We start from the raw sequence: 19,946 nt of genomic DNA, 5'->3' as shown, positions 1-19,946 counted from the left end.
CATTGACGATGAAAAACAGAATATGCATCGGAATTAAATAACAAAGGCACACTGCCGCCTTAAGTACAAGAAGAGTGACTCTTCCTAGGGTCTGTGCTTTGAGCCCTTCCTGTGAGAGCAGTATCAGATTCCGCGGCACCACTGCAGGTATACTGTATCCCTTGGACGTAAACATTGACAATGAATCACAGTAATTGCATGGGGATTAAATACAGAAGCGCAATGGCACCTTAAGTACAAGTAGAGTGACACTTCTTAGGGTCCGTACTTTGAGCCTTTCCTGTGAGACCAGAATTGGATTATGATGCACACGTGCAGGTATACTGTATCCCTTAGACCGAAACATTGAAGATGAAACACAGAAATTGCATGGGAATTAAATACAAAAGGCACAATGCCACCATAAGTACAAGTAGAGTGACGCTTTTATGGTCTGTGCTTTAAGCCTTTCCTGTGAGATCGATATTGGTTTGCGGTGCACCACTGCTGGTATACTGTATCCCTTGGACCTAAACATTAACGATGAAACACAGAAATTGCATGGGAATTAAATACAAAAGGCACAATGCCACCTTATGTACAAGTATAGTGACGCTTCTTAGGGTCCATGCTTTGAGCCTTTCCTGTGAGACCAGTATTAAATTCCATGCACAAATGAATGTTTAATGTGTAATTAGGCTGTTTAGGTTTTTTTATTGGTAACGCCACCTCTGTATAAAAATCACTGGCTGTGCTGTGTGCAGTCTGTGTCTAGTTTGCATTGTTGTCTGCCATTGTTGTGTTGGGCAGCGGCAGCTGGATGGGAACAGCGCGTAGCGTTGCGCAGTTGGAGGTGAGCCCCCAGCAGTGGTGGATGTGGGGAGAGAGATGGAGTTTTGTAATTTGTCATGAACTGCTAGATATATGATGATATTAAGGTAAATACATTGTTTGTTCTCTATTAATATCTTTCATTTGCTAACTATCCCTATCAGTAGTTAGTGCCTTCCGCTGTGTGCAGTCTGTGTCTAGTTTGCATTGTTGTCTGCGATTGTAGTGTTGGGCAGCGGCAGCTGGATGTGAACAGCGCATAGCGTTGCGCAGTTGGAGGTGAGCCGCCAGCAGTGATGAATGTGGGGAGAGAGATGGCGGAGTTTTGAAATTTGTAAGACTGTCATGAACTGCTATATATATTATGACGATTAAGGTAAATACAGTGTTTGTTCTCTATTAAAATCTTTCATTTGCTAACTATGCCTATGAGTAGTTAGTGCCTTCCTTAGTTTGAATCTTTTATTTAGGTGGCAGTAGTGGCGCTCGCTGTATTACAGTAGTTCGAGTAACGAAGATTTCTGTGAGGTAAGTGATTTGTGAAACGTATAGGTTAATATAAGACAGGGCCATTCTTTTGTAGGGATTATTGAAAGTCAGATTACGTTGCGCTAAAAATATTGTGTGTCAGTTAAAGCACAGTCTTGTATAATTGTTCAAAGGGGACGTTTCATATGTCGACCCTTAGCCGAGGATACCTCACTGGAATCTTCTGATTCTTTTCTTGTAGTTTGTGTAATTAGTGTAGCTTTTGTTTATTGCTAGCGCGTAATTGTAGAGAGAATCTCCTTTGTAGTGGCAGTCTTTCATTGTTGTTGTGGCACGCATGTTAATTTGCACCAAGTATTTCGCAGCTGCGCTTGCAATTAACTAGATATTATTTTCAGTGATATGTTAATGTGTTCTCTTATTTTTGCTCTTCAAATTGTGTTTTTCTGTATTATCGTGTGAAATATTGTGACAATAATGGCGTGTGAAAAACGTAACACTAGGCTCCAAAGTAAACTGAGAAATAATAGTGACGACGAGCGTAGCTTGCCAGCACCCCTGTGTAATGAATTAACAGACGTTCAAAGTAGTAATTTGGCAACTGTGCATAGGGAAATGGAGCGGGCTGCAAACAATGGCGTAGACAGTGAAACAGGTAGTAAACAGGGAAGCATTATCGATCGATCGCTCGGCAACAGCTCGCCTCAGGAATCCGAAATGACAGGACACAATTTTGCAAATACAGTAGATTCAGGTTTTGCGTCCTCACCGTTTTCTCAAATGAGTCAAGACACATTTTCCGCTTGTCAAAATGTGAATGTTGCCGGTGCAAATTCACTGCCGAAAAGCACTGAGGAACATGTTTCAGACACCAGTGCATTGTTATTACAATTAATGCCACAAATGGGACAAAAGCTTGAAAAGTTAGACACAATGGAACAAAATCAGAGACAAACACAGCAAAAGCTTCAAAAGTTAGACACAGTGGAACAAAATCTTAAAAAGTTAAACTCATTGGAACAAACTCTTGAACAAACACGTGAAGATTTAACTACTGAGTTACATAATATTGAATCGAAATGTCAAAAAGTCTGTAATGACGCAAAAACTCAAATTTGTGAGCATTTTCAACCTATTTTTTCACGGCATGAAAATGCATTACAGAATCACGAAGCAGCCATAAAAGAACTGCAAACTATTGTTCATGAAAATCATGAGACCTTGCAAGCTAAATTTGACTCAGTTGCATCTACCGATTCGGTTACGCAACTTGCAAAAACTCAGGAAAACTTAAAGGACACAGTAGATACTGTGAAACTTGGTCCAGAAAAACACACTGAGGAAATAAGTACACTATCGGAGAAAGTAGCCGAACTTTCGGATCAGTTCACTAACTTATCTGCAAAGGTAGATGATGATCTGAATGACACAAGACCTGTAGCCTTCACGGACACTGAAGAGTATGAACAAATTAAGAAATTCAAACAAAATCAGAATCAAATTGATATGCAATACAAAAGAGAAATCCGGGAAGTACAAGATCAGTTGGCACAAGTAATACAAAAATTACAAATTTCAGAGGATACTCGCGCTCCAACATGGGAAGAGGGACTTAGAAATACGGAAAAGCCGCAAAATAATAACACAGGGCATTTCGGAAGTTATGAAAGAAATTGACAATGTGCACCGAATTTTGAGATGGAACGGCCGACACGACCTTACAATGACCGATATGCGACTCGCCGACACGATGATTTTGACTATAAGCTGTTCATTACTACACGTAAATTCAAAACATTTAAGAATTCTGGCAACGACATTCATCCACAAGCGTGGCTTCATCAATTCTCTCATTGTTTTCCTCCCAACTGGTCATTGGAGCACAGGTTAGAATTTATGTGTGGCTACTTGGAGAATGAACCAGCTGCAAGAATGCGAACGGTCATTCACGATTGTCACAGTGAAGGAGATTTTTATCATGCCTTCCTCTCAGCATATTGGTCTCAAGCTACACAAGACCGAGTAAAACATAGCATCATAATGATGAAACATTTCGAACAATCTGAATTTTCCAGTCTTGTGACATATTTTGAAGACATGTTGCACAAGAATCAGTACCTGTCAAACCCATACAGCCCCTCAGAACTCATCCGCATTTTCTTAAACTGCCTGAACATTTACGACATATTATTTTGGCAGGACGTTGCAAAGACGACATTGAAGCTTTTCAGGGACTGTTACAAGAATTGGAAATTGACACTGACAATTGCGGAATGCGTAAACAGGAACACAACAATTACAGGTCACATCCGTCACAATTCCGCGATAATAACTGGACGCGACAAGGCTATTCTCACAACACAAATGGTGACCAAAACAGACACCACCTGTATGACAACCGTTGGCAGAGTAGTAATAATTACAGGGAAAGATCACCTCTCCGCGGTAATGACTATCACAGAGACAATCAGAGAAGCAGACAATATGGGAACCAAAATAAATATTATCAGGGGAGACAGAATAACTTTAGACGCAACGGTCCAGCGCCCAGTTACGATTCAGGGAGAAATTCTCCACCACGTGACCGACAAGAAAGAAACTATGGAATCTACCGACATGACGACACACGATATGATCGTAACGACAGACCTGAATTGCATCAGAACTGGCGGGATTCAAACAGCAGGGCCCTCTCGACAAGGCGAATTAGTAGGCGTTAGGTCTCCAAATCCCAATAACGACGCGCGCCAACAAAGAGACAATAGGAAATGACTCATACCGCAGGCAGCCACAAAACGTACGTATGAAACTGACGACGCAGCTGCCGTAGCTAGTAATTACGTAAAAATGGAAGACATTAGGGACATCTTACTCCAGGAACACGACGTAAAACATAACAACATTGCATATCCTGTGATTCACATTACAGTAAATGACGTAAAATTTACGGCAGTACTTGACTCTGGCAGTCCCATTTCAGTAATTAGTGAAACAGCCTTTAGCAAATGTAACAAATCGAACGATTGCCCCACACTTCCGTTACATAAGATTAAATTACAAGGTGCAATCTTTGGAAAAAGTGTAGATGTACGCCAACAAACCAATTTAGAATTCTTTTGTCAAAGACACAGCTTCTCTATGAACTTTCTTATTGTTCCATTATTGTCGACGGAAATTATATTGGGAGTAGACTTTTTGAATGAATACAAAGCAATCTTAAGCTTTCACGATGCTGAAATAAGTTTAGAAAAAGAAGGTAAGTTAGTAGCTTTGAAATTTGAAGATTGGCTCTCAAACCATGACGAATAAATTAATCGGCTTTACCTCCTGTTAGACAACAGAATTTTCGACGGAACTTCACACTAACAATCACTCTGCAAGTAATGACAGGGGTGATATCGACGGCGCATTTGATACTAATGAGTTAATTCAGAATAAAATTCAAACAATTGAGAATTGTAAGGACAATGATAGGCAAGACATTTTTGAGATTTTACAAGCACATTCCACAGTTTTTACTCACAAAACAGGAACAATCAAGGGATTTAAATACCAATTTCGTGTTCGTGAGCATACTAAATTTTGTGTTAGACCATATGTAATTCCGGCGCATTATAGGGACAGAACAGAAGTACAATCTATGCTTGACGAGGGCATTATTGAGCCTGCAGTAAGCTCATACAACAATCCATTACATGTTGTTGAGAAGAAAAATGGATCGATCAAGCTTGTCTTAGATTCGAGACAAATCAATACTATCATTATTCCTGAAACAGACAGGCCGCAAACGTTGGAAGAACTACTTCGAAATTTTAATGGTGTAAAAGTGTTGTCTTCCATTGATCTCAGATCCAGCTTTTATCAGATCGAACTTCATCCAGAATGTAGAAAATACACAGCTTTCCTTTGTTTCGGCTTTTGTTATCAGTTTCGGAAACTTCCTTTTGGTTTGAACATTTCTTCAGCAGCATTCATTCGCAGGCTAAATTCCATATTACCTGAGTTCTTAAAGCGTCACATCACCTTGTATGTGGACGATATTCTAATAGCAGAAGCTTCAAGGGAACTACATAATCGCATCCTCAACAGTTTGTTACGTATTTTTGCAGAATCTGGAATTATAGTTAACTTGGAAAAGTCTGAATTCGGTAGGTCAAAAGTGAGGTTTTTGGGACATATTATTTCTTCTGAAGGCATGCAGCCGGATCCTGAAAAGTTACAAGCAATCAGAGCCATTCCAGTTCCATCCACAAAAAAACAAGTCCGCAGTTTTCTGGGTCTCGTAAATTTTTACCGTCGTTTTCTGAATAAGTAAATTCTTGTTACACCAAAACTTTGTTCTCTCACTGGAAAAAATACTATTTGGAACTGGGACGAACAAGCACAGTTGGAATTCAATTCTTTGAAAGAATCGCTACTTAACGCGACAATACTAGCTCATCCAGATCTGTCACAAGATTTCTGCCTTAGCACGGATTCTTCTAAAGTCGGTCTTGGTGCCCATTTATTTCAAGAAGCCACAGAAAATGACACTACTGTTCAGAAAACCATTGCTTCTGCTAGCCGAGTGCTAACAAAATCTGAAAAAAATTATTCCGTTACTGAATTAGAAGCTTTAGCTATCGTTTGGGCATCTAACAAATTCCGTTTCTTTCTTTCTGGTAAGCACGTAAAAGTATACAGTGATCATCGTGCATTACAATTTCTTATGTCTTCAAAATTAAATCATGACAGGCTAAAACGTTGGGCATTGTTCCTGCAAGAATTCCGCTTCACAATAGTCTACATTCCCGGCAAGGAGAACATTGTTGCGGACGCACTGTCACGCGCACTGGCTGGGCTTGAGAAAAGTAACACAGAAGGCAACCTCGAGAAAAATTAAATAACATATTATTAATGCAAATTGAATTTGAGGATAACAGTATTCCTCATCATAGTGAATGTAGCTGAGTATTAGAAAAATTCTACAACCTAAATCGTATCAGATAAACACATAAAGACAGGATGAACACAAATACACAAGGGTACACAAACATATAGTGGAATAATACAAAAGGAAAGGACAGGGTTTGTTGTACTGCAGTATTCTGCAAACAAAACTTTATTTCTTGTGAGTGCACAAGTGTTGGTTATGGACTTGCTATATTGTCCGCAAGACTCTTCGATGGTGATTGTGCACCTGCACATTTGCAACAGATGGCTGCTGGCCGTCTCTACAAGGACTACAGTGGGTCTACACCTTGGCTGACTCACCAATACCATTATTTCTACAAGGACTGCAGTGGGTCTGCACCTCTGGTGGCCCACCAATACCATACTCGCTACCAGGACTACGATTGGGTATGCTCTGTGACGAACCAATATCCTTCAAAACTTCGACTGACTCTGCTGTGGGTTTACTCTGTTGTGGCCCATTACCTGTCAGCATGTCAAGAGTCAGCACTGTCTTTCCGTTGGAAGGACAACACTACTTCTTCAAGACTGCATGGAAATCCACTACTTCTGTGTGCAATTTCTTTTACTAATGAGACTTTGTGAAAAAAAACTATAATTACTATTATGCTGAATGATCAGAACTATCTTTATGGACTGTGAGAAAATTTTAGCTTTTGACCAACATTGTATCAATAAGTGTGTGCATTTGATTCCTTTGTTATTGTAATTACGATTATGAAACATTTTAACAAATATGTATTGCCCAGTACCCAAAACAATTTGTAAAATTTTTTGTGGGGAGCATGGGGGCTATGTAAGTAGGCTGTTTAGCTTTTTTTATCGGTAACGCCACCTCTGTATAAAAATCACTGGCTGTGCTGTGTGCAGTCTGTGTCTAGTTTGCATTGTTGTCTGCCATTGTAGTGTTGGGCAGCGGCAGCTGGATGAGAACATCGTGTAGCGTTGCGCAGTTGGAGGTGAGCCGCCAGCAGTGGTAGATATGGTGAGAGAGATGGCGGAGTTTTGTAATTTGTCATTAACTGCTAGATATATGATGATATAAAGTAAATACAATGTTGGTTCTCTATTAATATCTTTCATTTGCTAACTATCCCTATCAGTAGTTAGTGCCTTCCATAGTTTGAATCTTTTATTTAGCTGGCAGTAGTGGTGCACGCAGTATTGCAGTAGTTCGAGTAATGAAGATTTTTGTGAGTTAAGTGATTTCTGAAAGGTATAGTTTAATGTTACTCATGGACATTCTTTTGCAGGGATCTTTGATAGTCAGATTGCGTTGCGCTAAAAATATTGTATGTCAGTTTAAGGACAGTCGTGTATAAATTGTTCAAAGGGGACGTTTCAAATGTATCCCTTGCAGCTTCACATTGACGATGAAACACAGAAATTGCATTGGAATTGAATAACAAAGGCACACAGCCGCCTGAAGTACCAGAAGAGTGACGCTTCCTTAGTGTCTGTGCTTTGACCCTCTCCTGTTAGACCAGCATTAGATTCCATTGCACCACTGCAGGTATACTATATCCCTTGGACATAAACATTGACGATGAAACACAGAAATTGCATGGGAAACAAATACAAAAGGCACAATGAAACCAGAAGTACAAGTAGATAGACGCTTCTTAGGGTCTGTGCTTTGAGCCTTTCCTGTGAGATCAGTATTGGATTGCGGTGCACCACTGCTGGTATACTGTATCCCTTGGACCTAAACTTTGAAGACGAAACACAGAAATTGCATGGGTATTAAATAACAAAGGCACAATGCCACCTTCAGTATAAGAGGAGTGACGCTTCTTAGTTTCTGTGCTTTGAGCCATCCCTGTGAGACCAGAATTGGATTCCGATGCACCACTGCAGGTATACTGTATCCCTTAGACCTAAACATTGACGATGATACACATAAATTGCATGTGAATGAAATAGAAAAGGCACAATGCCACCTTCAGTACAAGTAGAGTGACACTTCTTAGGGTCTGTGTTTTGAGCCTTTCCTGTGAGACTAGTATTGGATTCCGATGCACCACTGTAGGTTTACGGTATCCCTTGGACCTTCACATTGACGATGAAACACAGAAATTGCATGGGAATTAAATACAACAGTAAAATGCCACCTTGAGTACAGGTAGAGTGACGCTTCTTAGGGTCTGTGCCTTGAGCCTTTCCTGTGAGACCAGTATTGGATTCTCTAGTATGTTAAAAAAAATTATTACTATTATTAGGTTAAATATATTTCAATTCTATCAGTTTAAATCTGTGTTTCATACTAGAATGCCGTGTTCCCAATTTGGCACAGCTTTGCGACAGGAGACACGAAAGCGGTCGAAGACGTCCGTCTTCTGGTCGGCTCCTGATCGTTGTCAGAAGGAGACTAGAGTTTGATTACGCAAAGACCTCTATTACTTGTAAAAGAACAACCCGGATTTCTTTACGTAATCAGTATGAATTTTATAATTACCTAAGGGACCTTTAACAATGAACAGTAAAAAAAAATGCATTTGCAAATGAAATCATTCATAAATGGGGCTGCTATGAGTTGTATAGAAGACAAGGGGCGGCCTTCTGTACACGACCAGGATGCCGCAGTATTTTCTGCTGTAGTAAAGGCTGTTTGATATTTCTAAAAATAATATGGCATGGAGGTTAAAAAAGTATAAAGGAAAAGAATAGAATAAGAAATCTGGTAAACACTAAATATATTCTAATAATTCTCACAAGCAATTAGAGCTACTTTATAGACAGCATAACTTACATAAGTAATTATCTAACTCTATGGTGCGATCACATTTCAGCCTGTCCTTTACTAGCTCCTATGTTCGCGTTTTTGTCACAAATTACAGTCACTTTTCTCCTTCGTTGAAGACAATTCTTGCACTGTTCAACACCTCCGACAACAATAGCTTGCCGAGTTACAGTTTCGAACATAAATTACTTGAATGTTATTAATTAATAATGTTGTCTGCACGCTGGCAAGACCGCTCACTCTTGGCTTAAAGTCGACCTTCTTCACGCTTTCACACCACAAGCACAAGTACATTGGTAGATCTTCAGATTTTTTTAAAGTTTTTCTTACTGTCATCTTTTATTTAGATCGAGGCGGAACGTCGTTCAACTTCTGTTAAAATGTTTCTTTGACTGCGCAATCGATGTATTAGCGCATCTTTACAGTAATGTTAATTACATAAAATAAATGTCCTTCATGTTAATTATATGAAATAAATGTCTTTCAAAGAATATGTCTCATAAGTTTATCATTTAATATACAGATAGTTGAATGCCTTTCCGGGGGTCATCAAAGTTTTCATAGGACGGAAATACCAATAATATTATATCGCTTCCCGCGTGAGGAGTAATGAGTCTGAAAGATCGTTACGACTCACGCGCAATCGTAATATTGTTGGATTCACGTAATTAGTGAATGAAGTATTTAAGGATCTCTAATTGTAGGGAGCAAAACAAACATGACATAAGACACATAGAATTATATACGTTTCACACTAAGTCGTCAAAACTAATCACAGTTGCTTGATCATTAACAAACTTGGTTGTAGCCTGATGCCATCATAAGTGTTCAAGGATTTAACATAGGTTCCTTTTCTGCGTGTTCTCAAGAATTCCTCTCATTCAGTCAATTGAAACATTGAAATACTAACATAGATACCAGTACAAATTAAATACACATACAGATACATATATACATAAATATTGACAAGAACAAAAAAAAATCCTATTACAGTATTGGTGCATTTCCGCCAATTGTGAACAGAACATAAATCTTATCAGTCTTTCTCGTAGCGACGCCACTCTTCACTTTGTAGTTGGGAGTATTTCCTATGACTCGGATGATTTTCACAGGGGAATTCTTTTATCACCTGTCACTTTTCACTGCACTAAAACTGGTGATCACCTTTTCACACACTGGTGGAAAACACTGGGGATTTCACTATGTGAAGGGGGAAGTGATATTTCTTGACTCGACGATCCATCGGGTCATGTCAGGAATCAGGAAAGTTGATGACTGGTTCAATGACGAATGAGTCAGTTTGGTGGCTGTCTTAATCTCATTCCAATTCATGTTTCAGCAAAAGAAAATACAGAAAAAAAAAATCTGTATTAGGACTTGCTCATTAACTAGCATCTTAATCTAAGGGAGTAAAGAGAAAGAATTTAATACAATAAAAATTGCTACATAGACTATATACATATACATTATATATTATTCATATTTTGTGTCTAGGTTTTATATTCTTTCGTTAGCAAATATTAGCAAAACACGTTTCGTCTTGTACAGGTCTTTCTTAAGCAATGTATTTAGTAATATTCCTTAACTATGAAAATTGCTACGGCAAAAGTCATCATTAGTGTCCTTTTAATGTAAATATAGTAAAATCGTGCGTAGTTTATCAACGTTTTATTGTTTTTATGTCCATTTTCATCTCAAATCTGGAGCACGCTCGCGCCATTTATGGAGAGGAATGCTTATTGTTGAGTAGGGGCCGGCGAGCAGTCATTGAATGTTGCCACAGTGCTTCACAGTCACGTGGTAACGAACTGGCGGTTTGACAGCGTTGGCAGTCCGCGTCCTGCACGAGGCAGATAGTTCAGTGGCTAACAACGCTTCTTTTTTTTTTTAACTTGTGCATTTTGTTGAATCGTGGGTACTGGAGCAGACCGTCAAGGCGACATGGTCAACCTGGACGGTAAATTGACTGCACCAGCGACGAAGAACAGTCACCGATGAAAATGACTACTGTCACCTATTTCAGTGAGTGCAATAGCTTGTCTATTCTTTGACTGATAGTCACTGTATAGTCGTTGCAACGTGATAATACTTGTAATGCTACTTCACACGCGGAACATCGCTCGTGTCCGTAAGTTTATTACAGTTTTGATTCACACAAGAGATAACTAGTTTTCGTGTCCATACCTGTGTCAAATTACGATTTTACACACGTGTCCATCATTTTGTCACTGAGTCACACGCATCAATCCATACGTGTCCATTTAGGTATCTTTATACTACAGAGTAGTACAGTTAATGCTAGAATTACTTATCATGAAAGGATCATTTACGAACTATACATAGTTTCTTTTTATATATTACTGTCCAAGACGTAACGAGAAAACGTGTTTGCTATTATGAATGGTGCTTCTGAAGCACGTTAGATTTTATATATATATTTTAAATCTGATTCTTTTCCTTTTCTTATTGTTCTATAACAGCCCCTTTTTTTCATTTATTCGGTTACATCAATAATCAGTAAAATATACCCACTTTGGCGTGCCGAACAGTTCACGTTCAAAACTTCATCTAACAGAAATCGGGAAAATTATTCCTCTTTCCTAGGATGCTTTTGCTCACAGCAAATCAGATTTACATCACGTTTCGATAATTAACTGCAGATACGCATTAACCAACGAGCCACGATCGTCAATACACACAATATACACACGTCAAGTCTTTTGAACCAATTTCCAAATTTCTTCCCCTACCGGGTAGGGTAGAAAGGTAAAAATGCTAAAGAAGAAAAATACAATAGGATAGTGCAAGGAAATGAAAGATACGAAGATAGATAATAGGTGAAATAATCAGTTAAGCAAATTCATTTTTCGGCTCCACCGTTTTTAGGGTCATCCACGTGGCGTAACTTGACTTCAGTATTAAAATGTCGCACAAATCCGCTTCCAAAGCATCTTCAAATATATCTCAAATTCACGGCATGCGGACATAGCAGAAGAATATAAGCAGATTATCTCAGTCCTCAACTAGGTGTCTTAATATCGAAGGTTTCTGTATAATACTCGTGACATAGGAATAGTCTAAGTTTCTCCAATACAGGACCTAATTATTATTATAAATGCAAATTTCTTAACTGGTTGACTCATAGTAATAAATAAATTAAAGTTGCTCTCCAGTTGCGGGTACCATTATTCATTTCTTTGTACATTAACTATATGTTGCTGCTTATACTCTGTGTAATCTACAGATTACAATGTATCAGTTTTGCATCGTACATGGTTCTAGCGACTTAAAATATCAATCCTTTGAAAGCTTAACTTAGGTTAATACTTCACATATACGGACATTCTGGTCTGAATGAGGGATTTCAAGAAAACCTTTACTACTTGGTAAAAAGTAGATTTGCCATAACTTAAAACTAAAGCAGCAGGTGGCACTTTGGCACATCCCTTACTCAATTCAACGACTGCAGTCTTCTATTGCTCAAGAAACTTAAAACTACCTTAAAACTAAAGCAAATCTTATTTTCCAAATACGTAGAGTACCTTCTTCAATCACTTCATATCTTTCAAGCTCCATCATTATTTTGTGTCCACCTCACTCAAATTATTACATCACCTGCAGAATACATGTACATGCTGTTGACTCACATACTTTCTAAACAGATCACACTCTTGTTTCAAGTTGCAGCTTAACATAATAAAAGATATTTTTTAATGTTTTTCATGGTACTTCTTTAGGTCTACATGGTGGTAAAGTCCTTTTATTCGTCCACTAACTGGATCTGGCAATACGTAACAACCAATATGCGGCTTCCTGACTGTAACAAACGGTCCTTCGTATAAGTGTTGCCACTTACGATTTTTACGTAAGATGAGAGATGGTTTGAAGTGTGTCCTCAGAAGAACACGCTCGTTCAAACGATACGACAGAACTTTATTGACATGCCTGTCAAATGCTTTTTTTCTTAAATTGGCATGAGTTGTGAGAGAGATCAGGGCTTGTCTTAACTTATTATCTAGGTTGACTTTTGGACCTTCTATCTTGGGGATAGGATCAGTCCATTCATTGCTTTCCCTTTGCCTGGAGATTAATTCTGAAGGTGAAACCGGTCGAAGTGTGCGGAAGATTATTTACAATCTCTTCAAATGGAGTAACGAAATCGACCCGTCGTGTTTGCTGGTTCGGTACATAGGTGCGAATAAAACGATTAAATTCTTTGAAGACTCGTTCTGTCGGGTTACTTTGCGGTCTAAATCATGAGATTACAATCTGTCTAATACCATTATTCGCAAGAAACTGTCTCCACTCCTTTCCAACGAAGTTCGAAGCATTATCAGACCACATGGTTTCCGGCTTACCAAAACGAGGAAAAGAATCCTTTTCTATTCGTCTTATTAAAGATTTGGCACTGGAGGACTTCATCGCGCATAAACTCACGTGCTTAGTGAAGAGGTCTAGCAAAACAGCAAGGTACTTAGCACCTCCTCTTCCTCTAGAAAGTGGACCCGCATAGTCGAGACTGACTATTTGGTTAGGACGCTCAGTGTATATAGGATTCAAAGGTATGACATTCGAAAGATTGAAGGGCTTTGCCTTCTGACAGATTAAACAAGTGCTTAGAAGTTTATGAATTCTCTTATGCGGGTTGGGTACGTAGCAATAGGCAGAAATCTTTCTTTCACACTTCTCACGGCCATAATGTCCCCAGGATAGGTGAGTGTACCATGTGAGATATTCAACGTATTCCTCAGGAATACAAACACACCATTGCTCCGTCAACATAGATGTACGATGAAATAAAACACCATTGTGTGATTTATAAAATTTCGACAAACGATGATTGGGGTTGTCTTGTAGAAGCTGTTTGACGCTCTTCCATTTTCGGTCACTTTCTTGCAGAGTACCCATCTGTCGGCAAAGACGTAGAAAATAACTACGATTCAAGGGATCTTTCATAGGAAGTATCTTGTGATTGGAAATCTGTTCTACAAGTTCCGTAGGCTCCGGCATACCTTCCGGCATATCTGCAACGATGTTGTTCTTGCCTTTCACGTAAACAATTTCGAAATTGTACTCGTGTAGAAATAGGCACCAGCGAGTAAGCCTCGGATGATAGAGCTTACACGGAAGGAGAAAGCTAAGAGCTTGATGGTCGGAATACACTTCGATCGGATGGCCATAAATGTAAAAATTAAAATGGCGGTACGCCCATACAACTGCCAATCCTTCTAACTCTGTAACAGAGTACGATCTCTCGTACTCTGTCAGCAGACGACTGGCGAAACTAAGTATCCTAATCTCTTCTTTATCTCTAGCTTTCTTTAGCTGGAACAAACAAGCGCCCAAGCCTTGAAATGAGGCGTCACAAGAAATGCAGAATTCGGATTTCATATCCGGATGACTGAGGATATTGCTATTCAGAAGAGCTTGTTTGATTTTGTCAAAGGCTTGCTGACATTCAGAGGTCCATGCCCAATGAACGTTTTTGAATAATAGATTGTGCAACACTGGACTGTTCATGGATTGATTTGGTATAAAGCGACGAAAAAAAGACGTTAACCCTAGCAACCCTTTTAATTGTCTTTTGGTGCAGGGCACAACGAAGTTCCTTATTGCAGACGGTTTGTTAGGATCGGGAGGGATTCCCTCAGAAAAGATAATATGACCAAAGAATTTTACTTCCCTTCTTACAAACTTTGAATTCTGTAAATTGGCAGTAACGCCAAAGTTAGCAAACCTCACGAAGATTTTCCGAATCAAGTCAAGATGTTCCTCCAATGAAGTCGAGGCTACTAAGATATCATCAACATAGACAGTTATTTTGTCCAGTAAATCATGACCTAATACATGGTCAAGTGCGGCAATAAAGACACCTGAACTAAGATTCAAGCCAAAGGGTACGACACGAAATTGATATGACCGACCCGCAAAGATAAAGGCCGTGTACTTCCTTGAAGAAGGCGACAACTTCAGCTGCCAATAGCTACTTCGAAGGTCGATGGAGGTTAGAAATTTGATACCATAAAACCTTTGCAGTTGCTCCTCCAATGCTTCCGGTCGGGTACACACAGGAACAATAATTTTGTTGATGTTCCTAGCGTCTACAACAAGCCTAACACTTCCGTCGTGTTTAAATATAGACAATAATGGGCTCAAATATGGAGAGTCAGAGGGCTCAATTATTTTCCAGTTTAACATTTTTCGGATTTCCTGTCGCACTGCTTCCTTGCGGGATTGCGGAACTGCATAGGTGGTTTTACAGTAGGTGCTGTGGGGCTTAACCTGTATCTCGAATACATAGTTGTCTATGATTCCCGGTTTCTTAGAAAACACATTGGTAAATTGTGTCAACAGGTCGTATAGTTCCTTTCTTTGTCGGTCACCTAAACCGTCAGATTCATTTGCCTTCGTCAGTAATTCTTCATGTGTCGGTAATAAGTCAAAGTCTTCGTCCGCATCTCCTGACTCACCTAAATAATTGAAATATTGTTGCCGAGATGTGAGCTTGCGGAGCTTTACTTTATGTTCTTGGCTGGACAACTTAACTTTGGTCCTCATAAGTCGAATCACTATACTCTTATCACTGCATCTGAAAGTAGATGTACCTTCATGCAAATCTATGATGACACGATTCTTACGTAGAAACTCCATTCCTAGGAGGCAAGGTACTGACAGATTTTTAACAACTAGAAAAGTACATGGTACGGTGTCTGATGCAAATCTCACTGGTACATGAATTTGTAGCGTCACCTTTTGAACTAGAGAGCCTACAGGTCCGGATACGGTACACCCTTGTACTGGCAATGACAGAACTTTTGCTACAGAACACACTTTCTTATATACACACAAAGACAAAACATTGATATTGGCACCAGTGTCTATTATGGCGACAAGTGGTACATCATGAATATGAATCATAGTGGATGCCTGAACCTGGTTTGCCCATAAATCCTCACCATTCAAAACGTCATTCTCCTTCAGCAAGCCATCTCGTAAGTCACAGTCATTGTCATATCGTATAAGGTTGATTTGCCCTCTAATGAAACCGCCCCCAACATGTTCCGCAGCTTCCCCAAGGAGGCAAGAAAAAGAAGCTGCTTTTAGTTTTCCGCATGTTCATTAGATTGAATTTCGCTCACAATTACTTTTGAAGTACCGGGCGGTACGATCGGTACGAAGTTTGCTTCCGTATTCCACCCAAGTTGCGAGCTATTTGCCGGAATTTCAGTCGAGATGGTGTGTGTTGGCGGGTTTGCTCGGGCACAATAGATGCGAGAATTTTGAGGTTCATGATTTTGACTTTGATAGTTAGTAAAAGGTGGAGGACTATTCCTAAAGTTTGGAGCATACTGTTGTTTGTATTGCTTGGAAGGATCTGGAGCATTTCTCCCTTGAGAACAGAACTGAAATCTAGGCTGGTTACCATACTGCTGTTTATTGTTGGTGTTAATCCAACGTCCTTTCCATTGAAATTATTATTATTTTGGCGATCGTTATTGTAGTGACAGAGATCATTGTAATTAACTGTTGAATTACCGTATTGCTGTTGTGTTGTCTGGTATATGGGGTGGTACCCGTTTTGATCCTGGAATTTATGTTTCTGCTTCCCGTTACGGCGATAGTAGTTATTGTTATCACACGGAACGTCGTGTCCTTTACTGTTGTTGGGTTGGTATGACATACCCGAGTCTGCGCCTACGCCGTGCGGCTGTGTAGTGTGCGGGCCAAGATTACAATTACTCCGCGCACTAGCATGCACGTCTTCTTGAATCATGTCAAGGTTGTCAAGTACTGACAGAACAGCCTCCGTGTCGTCGTCACTGACATTTACTAACTTCTCCCTGATTGATACCGGTACCTATGACTTAAGGATCATAATTACGTCCTTCGTGGAAATGGGCGTGTCCCAATATTGTACTTTTCACAGGTATTTCTCGAAGTACCTACGGAGACCAGCACTTCTCGTGTTAAACGGTTCAGCATTATATACTTCCTTTCTAAGGCGTTGTTGTATGCCTGAACTCCAGAATTTGTTCAGAAATTGCTTTTTGAAGTCAGCGTAATTATTACATCTGTCAATTACTTCTGTTCCCCAGACAGGACCCTCTCCTTGAATGTAACCTACTGTAAAGCGCATACGTTGCTTGTCATCCCAGCTCTCAGGAAAAACACCATTAAATGACTTCAGAAAAACCATTGGGTGGATGTTGCGTTTCTCTGGCAGAAAAGGCTGAAACACGCGGTGCTTGAGAACGCTTTCTTCTTTCATTAGCTCGACAAGAGTTACTTGATCATTCTGGTTGCGTACTAACGGATTCTTACTGCTGTGACCATGTACAAGTGGAGAGAATTTTACACGAGACACAGGATTATTATTGTATTCATGTTCTGAAGAAAGCAAGTGTGAATACTCACTTCCATTGTCATTAGGAAAATCATTGACTTCTTGTTTCAACTGCTCGATTTCCTCAGTGAGGTGGCGTTTCCACTCGGGAAGATCTCGGTGAAAAACTCTACGAATCTCTCCTAATTCAGTGAGAATCGTATCTCCTGATGTACAGTCTTAGACAGTAAAACTAACCGCCGGCCGGCCGCCACAGGGACTAAGTCCGAGTCATTCACTTAAGGTGGCGAATAAAACTGACCGCCCCTGACAACTCCAAGTCCGGCAATCTGCACAATCTGGCAACACTGTAAGATGCGGAAGTGTCAGGAGGAAGTGTTATCTACTTCCGAGACGTTGTCGGACTACGTGAGCCCGTGGTCTAGTGGCAAGCGTCGTGCGTTCTAAACTTATAGTCGCCTGTTCGCGTCCAACTGTATTTTTTTTTTACCGCAGTCGGTCAAAAGTTATGAGTCTGACTGAACATCGAAGATAATTCGCTTAACATTCTACCCACCAGCAATAACAAGTATTCCAGAAACAATTCCGCAGGACAGCTCGTGGCTGCGCCGCGATCATACCAGCTTTCTCTCGAGCGTTTCCTCGCGCTGCAGCGGCCACCGGCCAGACGCCACCCGCCGCCTGATATCCGGCGCCGCCCAGGTGAACGCGTCGCGACGCTGTCAGTGTGTGTCTCAACTGTCATTTTCGAAATTGAAGTTCTAGTTATCATCTTGCAGTTAAGCATTGGATTTCGCAAACTTGAAAATCATGAACTACAGTTAGGCATTGTAAAACTGAGTCGCAAGTGGAAATAGGTGTAACATCTGCAACACAACGTTTACTTTTGGTATAACAGAGGGGTGAATGCAGAGGAGGCAGCTAGAAAGATTTGAATTGTGTGTGGAGCGACTGCTTTAGGGAAAATACGACAGGAAAAGATATTCTTGTTTCAACAAAGATCGTTCTGGCATGAATGATTTTCCACATTAAGGAAGTCTCGACTACTGATATATGTGATAGATTACCATTTTACCATCACGCGACGTTTGCATTCAACAGGCAAAGTTCAGAAGTCTGGAATTAGAGCATGCAGTACTCCTACACCAGACTTCTGAACTTTGCCTGTTGAATGCAAACGTCGCATGATGGTGAAATGGTAATCTATCACATATATCAGTAGTCGAGACTTCCTTAATGTGGAAAATCATTCATGCCAGAACGATCTTTGTTGAAACAAGAATATCTTTTCCTGTCGTATTTTCCCTAAAGCAGTCGCTCCACACACAATTCAAATCTTTCTAGCTGCCTCCTCTGCATTCACCCCTCTGTTATACCAAAAGTAAACGTTGTGTTGCAGATGTTACACCTATTTCCACTTGCGACTCAGTTTTACAATGCTTAACTGTAGTTCATGATTTTCAAGTTTGCGAAATCCAATGCTTAACTGCAAGATGATAACTAGAACTTCAATTTCGAAAATGACAGTTGAGACACACACTGACAGCGTCGCGACGCGTTCACCTGGGCGGCGCCGGATATCAGGCGGCGGGTGGCGTCTGGCCGGTGGCCGCTGCAGCGCGAGGAAACGCTCGAGAGAAAGCTGGTATGATCGCGGCGCAGCCACGAGCTGTCCTGCGGAATTGTTTCTGGAATACTTGTTATTGCTGGTGGGTAGAATGTTAAGCGAATTATCTTCGATGTTCAGTCAGACTCATAACTTTTGACCGACTGCGGTAAAAAAAAAAATACAGTTGGACGCGAACAGGCGACTATAAGTTTAGAACGCACGACGCTTGCCACTAGACCACGGGCTCACGTAGTCCGACAACGTCTCGGAAGTAGATAACACTTCCTCCTGACACTTCCGCATCTTACAGTGTTGCCAGATTGTGCAGATTGCCGGACTTGGAGTTGTCAGGGGCGGTCAGTTTTATTCGCCACCTTAAGTGAATGACTCGGACTTAGTCCCTGTGGCGGCCGGCCGGCGGTCAGTTTTACTGTCTAAGACTGTACCTGGAGCAGCTAAAACTTCAACTGTGGCGGACTTAACGGCTTCTTCTAAGTCGTGTTGAACCTTGTTTTCTATGTACTGTTCCTTAGTCTCGACCCATTCTACAAATTCTTTTCTTATCGTGGAATGTACGTTTGCTGCAGCATCATTCACCCTCTTTTCAATGTTTATTTCGGATTGCAAGGTCAGGTCAATGACCTGACACAGACGCTGAGTGACGACATGGTCTGCAAGCTTGTTTACTTTAGTTCCGACCTCAACGGACATTTTTGAAACTTCTGTTGTAACTACCTGGCAACTTTCGATTTGTACTTTGATGTCTTTGTTCACGTTACCTACTGTGCTCTCACATGCATCTACCTTCTGCAGAATACCTTCTATCCTTTCGTTAACTTTAGTACTTAATTCCGAGATATATTCTACCGTGACTGTCCTTATTCTTGCCTCTAAGTTGGCATCAATATTATCTAACATATTTTTCATTGTACCAATCATGGTATTTAGGTCAAACCATTTTCGCTCTGTCTCCCATTCCTTTTCCTTTTCTTTTTGTTCCT

The 19,946-nt window shown here is 40.3% G+C and overlaps 1 protein-coding gene across 1 annotated transcript in view; it reads left to right on the top strand.

The window, feature by feature from the left end:
- Positions 1-19,662, top strand: part of LOC126413298 (uncharacterized) — a 41,566-nt gene extending 21,904 nt beyond the window's left edge. The window contains exon 3 of the mRNA XM_050083198.1: positions 19,574-19,662. Coding sequence (XP_049939155.1) covers positions 19,574-19,662 — 89 coding nt within the window. The remainder of the gene's footprint in view (positions 1-19,573) is intronic.
- Positions 19,663-19,946: the final 284 nt, after the last annotated feature.

This window comes from Schistocerca serialis, chromosome 7 (assembly GCF_023864345.2).
Source record: "Schistocerca serialis cubense isolate TAMUIC-IGC-003099 chromosome 7, iqSchSeri2.2, whole genome shotgun sequence".
In the NCBI taxonomy this organism is placed as follows: domain Eukaryota; kingdom Metazoa; phylum Arthropoda; class Insecta; order Orthoptera; family Acrididae; genus Schistocerca; species Schistocerca serialis.
The sequence above is the reverse complement of the archived record's forward strand: the minus strand, read 5'-3'. Positions and strand labels throughout refer to the sequence as shown.